This window comes from Sorex araneus, chromosome 7, assembly GCF_027595985.1.
Source record: "Sorex araneus isolate mSorAra2 chromosome 7, mSorAra2.pri, whole genome shotgun sequence".
Taxonomy (NCBI): domain Eukaryota; kingdom Metazoa; phylum Chordata; class Mammalia; order Eulipotyphla; family Soricidae; genus Sorex; species Sorex araneus.
Window position 1 is genome coordinate 29627013 of NC_073308.1, and position 12821 is coordinate 29639833.

General features: G+C 36.1%; 1 protein-coding gene across 2 annotated transcripts in view; it reads right to left on the reverse strand.

The window, feature by feature from the left end:
• KCNT2 (potassium sodium-activated channel subfamily T member 2) overlaps positions 1-12821 on the reverse strand; it is a 368079-nt gene that overhangs the window by 186261 nt on the left and 168997 nt on the right. For both annotated transcript variants that reach the window (XM_055144870.1, XM_004619919.2), the window contains exons 9-10: positions 2599-2779; positions 1757-1921 (exon numbers count right to left, since the gene is read on the reverse strand). In XM_055144870.1, coding sequence (XP_055000845.1) covers positions 1757-1921; positions 2599-2779 — 346 coding nt within the window. The remainder of the gene's footprint in view (positions 1-1756; positions 1922-2598; positions 2780-12821) is intronic.

The window sequence follows — 12821 nt, forward strand, 5'->3', positions numbered from 1 at the left end:
GTCTCTCCACACAACCCCTCACACAACACACATACAAAGAAAGAGCTTAAAGTAATAATCTATAAGACTTAAAATCTCTCATAAATAGTACTTTTCCATTTCAAATCATATTTATCCATGAAGCAAGAGACATAGCTTAGGGGGTGATGCACTTGCATTGCATGGAGTAACCCTAGTTTTATCCCTGGCACTGCATATAGTCCCCAGATCACAGTTAGGAGTGACCTCTGGGTACGGCCAGGAGGAGGTCTTGGTGTGACCCTTTCAAAAATCCATCCTTGGCAATGACAAAAGGTATATATATAATTTTGGGACTCTAATAATCCTCTCTATTAATGTTTAATATTAATGTTAGACAAATATATTACTAATCAAATTTTGAATTTAAAATGTTTTCCATGATTGGGCTGGAGCGATAGTACAGTGGATAGGGCGTTTGCCTTGCATGCGGCTGACCCGGGTTCGATTCCCAGCATCCCATAAGATCCCCAGAGCACCACCAGGAGTACTTCCTGAGTACAAAGCCAGGAGTAACCCCCGTGCATCATCGGGTGTGACCCAAAAAGAAAAAAAATATTTTCCATGATAGGCTTTGTTTTTGAGTTATAATGAGCACACCTAAAGTAATTTAATACTAATAATTTTTTAAACACTAGCAAAAAATTAGGGAGGGATTGGAGAGATAGCACAGCAAGTAGGACACTTGACATGGACAAGACGCATTTAGGTTTGATCCCAAAATCACAGAGAGTCCCCAAAGCTCGCCAGGAGTGATCCCTGAGCACAGAGCCATGAGTAAAGCCTGAGCACTTCCAGTTTTGACCCACAAGACTAAAAAGAATTTTTTAATATAGTTACTAAATAGGCAAATTATTTTGCATGAAATAAAATAGTATAGTATGCAATTACCTATTAATTTAAATTAGACTTTTAGTATAATTATTTTTTAATTATCTTCAAATTACCCAGAACAGTATCTTTACAAAGAAAACATCATTATATATATTCAGAACCACCTTGTTCTCAGGATTGCCAAACTTATTCATACAAGTTTATAGAAAAAAATAAAAATCACAAAGATTTAAAGAACCCTTTACTGTTTAAACTAAATTGTTGGTATTAAATAGGAAATAAAGTATACATGAATCTACATTGGCATACTACCAAGCAAAGAAGAAATAACAGTGGAATTTCTCTCTATGGACAGGTGGGAAGATTTCTCCAAATGTTCTTAACTTAGTTATTGTCCAATTTGTGGTCATTTATTGCTACTATAAATAGGATCTGGCTACCATCCTGGAAACCAAAGAAAAAAAATGTAACTTGCAGATTTTCATACTCTTAGCAACAATATTTGATAAAATTCTGAACTATTCAAACAAGCAGATTATATTGAAGCGAATTTTTTATTGTTTTATTCTACTTTATGTATAAACTCCACTGCTTCATAAAAACAGTGCATACGCATTATGCTAGGGAGGAAAAAAAGTAATTCTCTTAATTCAAATAAATCCTCTCTTAGTGGCATTCACATAATTCCATTTGCCTTTCCACATAGATACAGAAAGAAACTTAAAATACTGAGGATTCCTTTAGCATGTTTTCCATGTTCCTGGTTATATTCGTAGTTCTTTTCTAAATATAAATGCAAAATAAAAAATCCTACATAGTATAAGCTGCCACCATCACGTAACTGACATTGAGACCACATTAACAGGTATGATGTAGCACAGGACATGCTATTATTAAAATGTACCTGTAGTCTTGGGTGGGCATAAAATTCATTTAGGAAATCCATAAGTAAATCAATCTTCAATGAGCTGACACACAGAACAACATGCTTTTCAGTTTGAGCTCTGTGTCGACTGTAGTTTCCACCTGACTTCTGTCTCTCCATCCACAAATAGGCCAGCTGTTCAAACTGTAATGCATTTTTCACATATAAATGAAAATCACTGGACATGAAAATAAAAATCAATGCAAAATATCGACTGATTATTAGGTATATCCATCCTTAAAGGAAACTCATAGAGATTTGTATTACCTGTGCTCTATTCTACAACAGACTTCATAAAACTGCTGCCGAGAATGTTAATGACTCCCAGGGATTTTAAGTTTCTAAGGAAACATTTTAATATGATTTTCTTATTATATTATAATAAGATACTAAGAGGGCTGTGTCTCTGCTTTCTGTACAGTAAAATATAATCATGTTTCATGTGCTAAGTAAAAGAGGAAGTCCTCTTTGTTATTTCTTCCACATTCTTATGTAAAGTAGAAACTATAATTAACGCAACATGAGAAACCCTTAAAACACACAAAATCACATTCTATTTGTATAGTAACTGGCATACAAGGAATGTATAGCCTGTTTGGAAGGGATATCAAGAACAAAAATAAGCTAGGAAGACCATGTTTATCCCTACAGAGAGGTATTTCTGAGACATTGCTATACCCTTATTAAACATAATAATAGCGTGTGTTAGTGTATTGTTGTAATATTAAAAAACTTTCCAGTATTATATTAAGATCAAAAATAGAAATTCTGACTTTGTACCACTTGCACATTTCTATGGTATGTAACATGGTTATCTTTACCTGTATAGGTAGGACCACAAGAGCAACACAAATCATTGCAACTACAAAGAGCTTGGAGGACCATGTCTCAGGAGTGACATCCCCGAAACCCACAGTAGAAAAGGTCACAATGCAGAAATAAAGGGAGTCAAAGAGATTCAGCTTCTTTCCTATTCGTTCCAGATGTTGAATTCCACAAATGCTAAAGAAACAAATATACATTAAAATTAAACCTTGCAAACTGGTCACATTATTTCTCCATTATTCTTTTGACAGCCAAAATACATTTCACAGATTAATTCAATAAATGAGATAAGATTTAGCAATATATTTTATGTAAAATATAATAAATTGTTAAGATTTTTATATACGAACCAGATTAAATATTATTTTGGCTATTGAAACAAATCAGAGACAAAATATCATAAAGCATATTTGAACATCATGTAAAATGAGCAGACTGCATCTCATGGGTGAGTTAAATAATATTTTGAAGACACATCAAAAACAAAGACCAGAAATTGCTAAGTGTTTTCTTGTCAAATAGCATTAGTCTCTTTTTTTAGACATGAGAAACAGAAATTTTAATAAAAACATATATATAAACATGTATGCATAAAACATATGTTTCATATATAGTATATGTGTTATACGAGCATTGCAGACCTGAGGATTAAAAATGGCCAAGTGACTCTCAAAAAGGAGTCTTTCAATGGGTCAATTATCCTTAATAAGCTATAAAGCTACAATAAAAGAGCAACACTGGAATTGTATATGTCCACAAAATAAAGTTATTAAAATAACATTACAAATAGCACTACAACTAATCTTTTAAAAAGTGGGACTATAAAAATACTTTGAATATATAATTGATATTGGAAGAATATAAGACTTGTCACATAAAAAAGTGTATAATAGAATACTATTCACCAAGAAAAAGAAAATAATGATACATGTTACTGTATAAATGACAAACATGGTGAAGAAAGTTATATATGAATGACTTTATATTACAGAATTCTGTTTAAAGACAATGTTTAGGGGAAAAAAGATAGAAAGAAGTATTAACTTCCTGGAACTAAAAATAGAAATGGGAAATATTCTAACTAGATTCAGTCTGCATTACCTATATTTATAGAATGATTGGAGTTTATAACTAAAATGAGTGAATTTTATGAGTGTAAATTATTGCACTTTAAAGATGTCAGAATTACTGCTATGCTTCTATATACTCATTCATTTGTTCTAATTTTTATATACAAAAAGCATACAGAGATCAATTAAGGAGAATGTGAGGAAGAGAAAAATTTTAATTTTCAGAAATTCCTTTTTAAGTTTAAGATAACATCCTTAGTTCCTAGATTTCTTTTAAATTACAAGACATAATTCAACTACCTTTAATAATTGTTAAGGCAGAACATGAGTATAAAGGTAACATATACAAGAGAACAAGAGGACAATTTTTATCATACATTCTGAGGCAAATATTCTTCTGTTCTTCTATTTTTTTTTCTTAACCCCATGTCTCCAAAATGTTTCCCCACAAAATTACCCTTGCCCTGTGTTTAGGAATTTTGGGTGAGCTGCCAGGTCATAGGAGTTGACTCAGATCAGTTTATTTGCTCAGCTGGTCCTATGTAATATAACAGCCAAGTTCATTTTAAGACTATTCAAATAGACCTTAATGTAACCAAGGCACAAAACTGTTTGATAACAATGGACAGGTCTGTGGAGGAGGCTTTTCATTTTCTTTAAGAAATATTTATTTGAAGATATAAATTATGTATGCATTATTTTGTACTGCAGTAGAAAATATAATGAAAGAAAAATAAAGTGCATTTTGAAGATTCAAATGTTAGATGAAGGCTTATTAGTTTGCATAACTAAACATTAAAAATGAATTTCTGTACACAGATAAAATGTACATTTCCTTACTGAAACATACATCAACAGGACTTAACCTATCAAGAAGTCTCCCATTGTGCTATATGCTTTTTAATTTCTCCTTTTAATGAAACCAAATCAGAAGAGCCATTTTCAGTCTTTCAGTAAACTCTAAATATGCCAATTTCAAGTTCACAAAAGTTATTAAATTATCACAGTGTAAGATAATTCTAATTCATTGTGTGAAAGTTTAAAAGATGCCAATAAATCATGTCTCCTTATGCTCATTCTTCTTTATAACATAGCAGGCTGGGCTGCCTCCAGGAGTGAAATTTTCCTACATCATCTGGAATCTTGCAGTAGACTAAACATCATGTATTGACCAATACAATAATATAAAAGTGAAATTATTGTACAATATTGTAATACAAGGACTGGAGCGATAGAACAGCAGGTAGGGCATTTACCTTGCATGTGGCCAACCGGGGTTTGATTCCTTGTTCCCTCTCGGAGAGCCTGACAAGCTACCGAGAGTATCCCACCTGCGTGGCAGAGCCTGGCAAGCTCCTCGTAGCATATTCGATATGCCAAAAACAGTAACAACAAGTCTCACAATGGAGATGTTACTGATGCCCGCTCAAGCAAAATCAATGAGCAATGGGACGACAGTGTTATAGTGCTATTGTAATACAATATTGTAAGTGTAGATATTGTAATTCTTGTAAATCAATATTGTAATTCTTCACAAAAGTGAAGCTGTATGGGCTAAAGAGCCTAGACTTTACAAGACCTTGAAGATGACATCCTAATTCTCATAGTAATCTAAGACCACTATGCAGCTCAGTACAGTCAGTGGAGAATGAGTAAGTTATGCTGTGCCAGCTAACCGTCAATACCAATGTGGGACATGAAATGGGGACCATCTTGGACATTAATATATCATACTATCGAACAATATAAATACTAATACTTGCCATAATGTCTTCTATGAAACTTGATTTTCCTGACCAGCTATTGTTGGATCTACACTTAAAAATCACTTGTAATAATCCTTTAGTCACTGCCATGTTAGTGTATCTGAGAAATTGTATGAGTTTTCAAATACATAGAAATAGCACACTTCAAGTGTGTGGCATACTTTAATGAGCTCTAAATCAATATGAAAATAAAGATTCCCACACTGTTACATGTTTGGTGATTTTATACATAAACAAAACGCAACTTTTCAAAGAGACTAATAAAGGTGACTAGGCTGAATTACTTTTAGAGTCCTCAGAATTTTCTAATAGCTCCACCATCTGCTTTCTTATTAAATCAGTCATTACTCATGCTCATAGATAACAACGTTATTATATATTTTATGAAACATTAACATTTAATCTTCTAAATCAAAGATTCCTGAAATTATTTAGCTACAGTTCCCTTCTCAGAAAAAAATCAATCAACATCTCCCTGTAAATCTGCCCTCTTTAAACAAAAAGAATGCACTCCTGACTGCACTTGAGGCTACATTTCTAGCATTCCTGGGGGGTGAGCATCCACTCTGATAAACACTATTCTAACTCAATAAATATTCTTGTAACAACAAGAATGAATTTTGCTCCATCCACCCAATAGAAACAAAAATATTTACATAGCACAAGGACAAAGTAATTGTTTTGAATAATAGGTTAAATCCTGTACCCTCCTTTTAATTATTATCACAGTTTATTATTCTCACACTTTGTTATTCTCACACTTAATTAATCTCACACTTAATTATTCTCACACTTTAATTGGGTTCAGAATGAATGTGAAATCCCCTTGCTGTGGCCTCATCTAAGATCATCTCCTTATAGATGAAGTATCTTTCAGCAACTTTCTAAATTCTCACCCTTGGGTTTTTAATAGATATGTTAAAGTTAATATGTAAGCCCAAATTGATCCTAGCTTTTCTTTTCTACTTGCTCCTCTTAAACTCTTCAACATCGGATAATGCCAAAGACAGCTTTCTCAGTGTTTGGGCAAAACTTCTAGAGTCGACTCTGACTGATCTTTTTGTCACAACCCACATCCAAACCCTTTATTTAGGGATGTAGCTCAGTGGTAGAACAGTTGGTTACATATATGAGACCCTGGGTTCAATAATTGGCAATGTAAAAAAAAAGGGAGGGGAGAATTGATTAACTAATTAAAAGGCTATTTCTTTAAAGCAGGTGCTTTGGCTCAATGATCAAGTATATGACTTGACAGGGTTTCAATCCCTGGTACTATTACATTAATTAATGAATTAATAGTAAAATTATTACTAGCTTCAAAATAGAAACAAAATCCACAGTTACCTCTCAATTATTTCTAGTGCTACCTATAATCCTTGATATCTTCATTGTTCCCCCAACTTTCTCCCACACTGCATAGTCAATGTACCAGGGATAGTTGCATGAAGCTGTATGTCAGGTGATGCTATTTCTAAACTAAAAATTCTGAGTCCACTCACTATTTCACTTAGACTATATAGGCTGCTGCTCTTTCATTTGCATACAGCATACGGCCCAGGCCCTGATTCCTCCCTGTGTGTCTGCAACTCATTTTCTCATGGTTCATATTGCTACAGCTGTACTGACATCTTCCAACATGACCAACATGACAGGCCAAGTTCTGATTCAGAAACTCTGCTGCTCTCGACGTGCACATAGCCACCTCTCTAATTCCTTCAAGTTTTACTCCTCTCCTCACCATTAGAAATATATAGAGAAATAGGCATTTTGATTTGTTGATCCCCCTTCACTTTCAAAACACTGTTAGTATTTGTTTGCCATTGTTCGGTGTCCACTGTCAGAAAGCACGGTGAGAATGGAGTAGCTGTTGTTCAGTCAAATGCTTTTCTGTTTCGTGTTGCCAGGGCACCGAAAATGCTGGCAAGAACATAAAGATGATATCCACTTGTGAATGAATGAGGGTCAACATATAACAAGCATAGATCTGTATTGCTCATATTTAAGTCGGCAAATCCTTCAGCTGGTTAGACAAAACTAAGTTTTGAAAGAAAAAGAAAAAAACAAAAGCAGAAAAACTTGCCTGCCATAACCCTAGTATGAAATGAAGAGGAAGGAATACTTGGAAAAACTACTGTTCCACCATCCCTTAATCAATATAACTTCAAGTATTCAAATATAATAAGCAAGAAATGTAGGTTTTACTCTACCCAGTAACTAGTACTTATAAATCCTGCACGTGTTTCAATTAATACTACTTTAAATATAAGTGAAAAACATGGAAATGTGAAATGCATTGACTTAATTATTGAAATTCATTTTGCTAATATATTAAGCAAAGTGGACTGGAGCGATAGCACAATGGGTAGGGCGTCTGCCTTGAACGCAGCTGACCTAGGTTCGACTCCTCCATCCCTCTTGGAGAGCCGGGCAAGCTACTGAGAGTAACCCACCCACATGGCAGAGGCTGGCATGTTACCAGTGGCATATTCAATATGCCAAAAACAGTAACAACGAGTCTCACAATGGAACCGTTACTGGTGCCCGCTCGAGCAAATTGATGAACAATGGGACGACAGTGCAACAGTGCATTAAGCAAAGTAAATTTTGTTAAAATTTATCATTCTATGTCATCAAATAAACATATAAAACATGTTTAGTCTCATATCTATACTTTCTATTTCATTAACATATTTTAAAAGTGAACATCTAAATTAAATATGCTACATTTAAGTATTTACTAATCAAATGATTTACCTGAGTCTCATTGAGGTTATAGTTAGTAAACATTGCATGCAATAATACTTAATTCAGTCAATTAGGCTAGCTATATGTACTGTAGCACTGTCATCCCGTTGTTCATTGATTTGCTCGAGTGGGCACCAGTAACATCTCCATTGTGATATTTGTTACTGTTTTTGGCATTTCAAATATGCCACGGGTAGCTTGCCAGGCTCTGCTATGCAGGCGGTATACTCTTGGTAGCTTGCCGGGCTCTCGAGAGGGACAGAGGGATCAAACTATATAATTATAGTTATATAATTATCATAAAGAATCTAGTTTCTAAAGTGAGTAGCTACTTGAGGGGTTGGAGGATTACTCTTGGAGACAGAAAGAGACATCATTTGTGGCTTATCCTGTCCAATTCCCGGTACTACATAGTCTCTTATGCATCACCAGGTGCAGGCTTGGATCCACTGAGCACGTCTAGAGCATCACTGGTGGCCCAGGTAATCCCTAGTCTCACAGAGTCATCAGGTAATCTCTGGTCTCACAGAGTAATCAGCTCCTCAGCCTTGGGCCATCACATTGAACTGCAGGCACATTTAAAGAACAGTAAGTAGGAAGGCACGCTTGGGCTTCTAAGCATTTCTTGGGGAGGAACGACTACAAATTCCTCTCGGTACTAGATATCTGCCTATCATAACTCTAGAATTTTGACTCTTGTTACTTTCCCATTAACTTCTGCCGTTTCCTGTATTTTTCTTGTAAATAAAGATTCAGAAACCCAGAAGGATGAAATGGTTTAGAAAGAAATTGTGCAGCAAATTGTACTTGCAAGTCACGTTCCATAGTCAGAATATTCATACTACTCAATAGACTTTCAAACTCATTGACTCATAAAAATTAAATTTATAAGTCAATTAAAAAATTACTGATACAATGTCTCCACATTGCAAAAGTACAATTTGATGATATGGAAAATTTTAATTAAAAGACAAAGATTAAACTATGCTGATTCACCTTAATCATCATACCCTTGTTCCTCAATAACAGTTATGGAAAGTCTATGTACAGCATGTAAAGAATGTTAAGAGAGAGTGCCAACTTCTTACATATAATTTTGTTTATAAATAAGATAGCTGGGAATGATTTGAAAATAAAAATATAAAATTTTTAATTACTGCTCAGTCATTAGATCTGAACACATTTTCAGACTGTGCATGTAATCTATGCTTCTAAACAATGACTGTTTCTTTAACAAAGGACTGGAAAAGTGCATCTTCAAGATAGCTAAATACACAACTTCATTACCTTATTTAATGATTTTGGAGCACAGGAGAGGTAGCATATTAAAATATTTTCATTTTTGGATTATGCAAAAATATTTCACTTAGGATCAGCCTGGAAAGTATCATGCTAAGTGAAATGAGTCAGAAAGAGAGAGAGACAGACATAAAAAGATTGCACTCATCTGTGGAATATAGAATAATAGGCTAGGAGACTAACACCCAAGAATAGGATAAATATATACCAGGGTGTTGACTCCGTGGCTTGGAGGCTGATCTCTCATTCTGGGCAACTCAGAGAAGGGAACACCAAGTAAAATGTCGTTGGAGGTCATGCGGGGGAAGGGCGATGTGTGCCGAATGTAGAATAGAGACTGAACGCAATGACCATGCAACACCTTTATTGCAAACCACAACACCTAATCACAGAGAAAGACCAAAAGGGAATACCCTGCCATAGTGGCAGTGTGTGGGAGGTGGGGAGACAGGACTGGGGAGCGTGGGAGGGATGCTGGGTTTACTGGTGGTAGAAAATGGGCACTGGTGAAGGGATGGGTTCTTGCTCTTTGTATGGGGAAAACATGAGCACAAAAATGTATAAATCTGTAACTTGTACCCTTAAAAAATAGATAAATAAATTTTTAAAAAATATTTCACTTATGTTTAATATTTTGATAACATTTTTGAATGCTACAAAATGCTCCATAAAGATTTGAAGTTATTTAAATATTATAATATATTTTAATATAGATATCTATCTTCTTTCATTCGCAATAATCTGGCATTGTTATTAAACAAAAACTTATCTTTTTTATCATCATAACAGATGAATTTCAGTTAATTATTATTTTGAGTCTACATCTTTAAGTTAGCTTAGTTTATCTGATAAACTAAATCTAAGAATATGCTCAAATACAACACATTCATAACCAAAAATTCCTATTTTCCCTGAACATTAAAAAAATAAATCTTAAAAAAATAAATAAAATCTAAAATCTTTTTAGTCAAAACAAGTAAGTTTAAGTATTTAATTTGAATTGAACTGAAACTAGGATAAAACTCAATAATGCAAAAAATTTTTTTTTGAATGAAGAATTTTATTTCTTTTCTTTTTTTTTTTTAATTGAATCACCATTTGGAAAATTACAATTCTTTCAGGCTTAAGTCTCAGTTATACAATGCTGAAACACATATTCCACCACCTTAAAAACCCCACTATACCTCCCATTCCTCCTCACCTCCTGTGTAAATGATAAATTTCACTTTACTTTCTCTTACTTTGGTTACATTCAATATTTCACAAAAAACTCACTATTATTATTAGGAGTTCCTCACTAGAGACAGACCTGCTGTGGAGAGATATGATGTCGCGCGGTTTTGGATTTCTGTATTTTAGCAACTAAGTCCAGGGAAATTTCTTCCAGAAATTGGATCATTGCAAGCTTGAATTTCTCATTAGTGGTCTTTATAATATGGCGGTCACCACGCCCTTTCCCCCAAGCAAGGAAAAGGCGAGAGAGAAAAACCTTTCCCCTCCAGGGCAGGCATGGGGCCGAGGCTTAGTTCTCAGTCTGGAGATATTCTGCAAGGAGCTGCCGGTATCAAAAGGATTATATCTGCCAGCAGCCGCTGCGTTCTGAGATTGGTTTCTGTGCATCTGGGATAATGGACGCTCAGGGGTGGGGGAGGCATTCCTGAGCATATATTTTGTACATCAGGGAAGGTCGTGCAGCCGCATAAGGGGCCTGCGCGGTTTGGAGGTGACCCAGTCCCGCATACCGGAGCCATGTTAGTAGCTGCTCAGTGTCGCCGGGGCTCTATCAGGAGAAGGCGTGCCAGCTGTAGCTTCTCTGTCTGCCCCTTCCCCCCGTGTTGTCGGCCTGGTATGAGGTCGAGGAGCAATCTCCAGCTGGCGATGCCCGCCGGAGCGGCCCAAATTCTTCACTGCTGATTATCGCAAAAATTTTTAAATGACCAGCATCAGATATTTATTGCTATTATTACAATTATTTGGAAAAAATTTAACACTGTATTATGACTGACAGTCTAAATTAACAAATGTCTGGAACTTCCCAATAAAACACAGGGAAATAGAATAAAAGGGAAAGATTCCTTCAAGGAGAGACTATTGCAAACACGCCTAATCAGTTTCTCATTGACCAATACCTGTTCAATCCAAGCACCTCCATTTTTGAAGGTAAGTATCCGCAAGTTCCTGGTGATGGTGGGAAACACCAAGAAAATGGGAAGTCCAGTTACTTGAGGCAAGGTCAAGAACTTCAGAGCTCTCTAGTATCAGCTCTCCAGCAAGCAGGGGCTGTCAGAACTCTTGGGTGCACTAAATTCTCCCAGACCCAGTGAGCTTCCTCACTAAGGAGGGAAAGACACTTTCGTTTCCAGTAGATGGGTACTGTTACTAGCCCCGCCCCCCGTTAACTTTAGCAGACAGGGAAAAAACAAGCTGAGTCTTAGGCCCTCTGTGCAATCAGTGCTCTGCAGCTGATCAAAATCAACAGCTCAGTCAGCAGAGCAGAAATCCAAGCCAGGAAAGTGAGCTCAAGGTGGCCAGCAAGCTCTTCACTGAGCAGGGAAGGATTCACCTTTCTGCCTCAGATAAGGAGATGGGACCAGACAAAAGCCAGTGGTTGTTAGCAAATATGTATCATTGTCAGTCACTGTATCATCCCATTGCTCATGGATTTGCTCAAGGGGGCACCTGCAAAGTCTCCATTGTGAGACTTCTTGTTACTGTTTTTGGTATCAAATACCCCATGGGTAGCTTTTCAGGCTCTGCCCTGCAGGTGAGATACTCTTCGTAGCTTGCCAGACTCTCTGAGAGGGGCAGAGAAATCGAACCCAGGTCGGTGGCAGACAAGGTGAATGCCCTAAACGCTGTGCTATCGCTCCAGCCCATATATGTATAGCAGTCAGAAAGGGCTTCCCATTATTGCGTGCACCATTAGGACTAAGCTTCAGGCTAGGAAAACCTGCCACACAGCTTAGTTCAGGGAGGAGAACCAACAACTGAAAATCAGGTCAAGATAATCTTGACAGTAATCTCCAGAGGCAGCAAATACCTATGGCCAAACCTAGAAAGATCTGGAACTACACTGAACTCAGAATAGGTCTAGGTGTTGAGGAGAGGAACAGTCAAGAACAGCATACTTAGATTGAGCTTCCTCATCAGGGCCAGAGACTGAAATACAGCCACTGCCAGGTAGGTCCTTCTTCCATCTCCCACCCAAAGTATTAAAAATAATACGAGCAAAACAGAAGTTCAAATCAGAGTCAGAGTAACTCCTATGAAAGAAATCAAAGCAAATGCCAAAATTAAGTCTAGCAATAAAATGAATGAGAAAATTGTCAAGAAGTATGT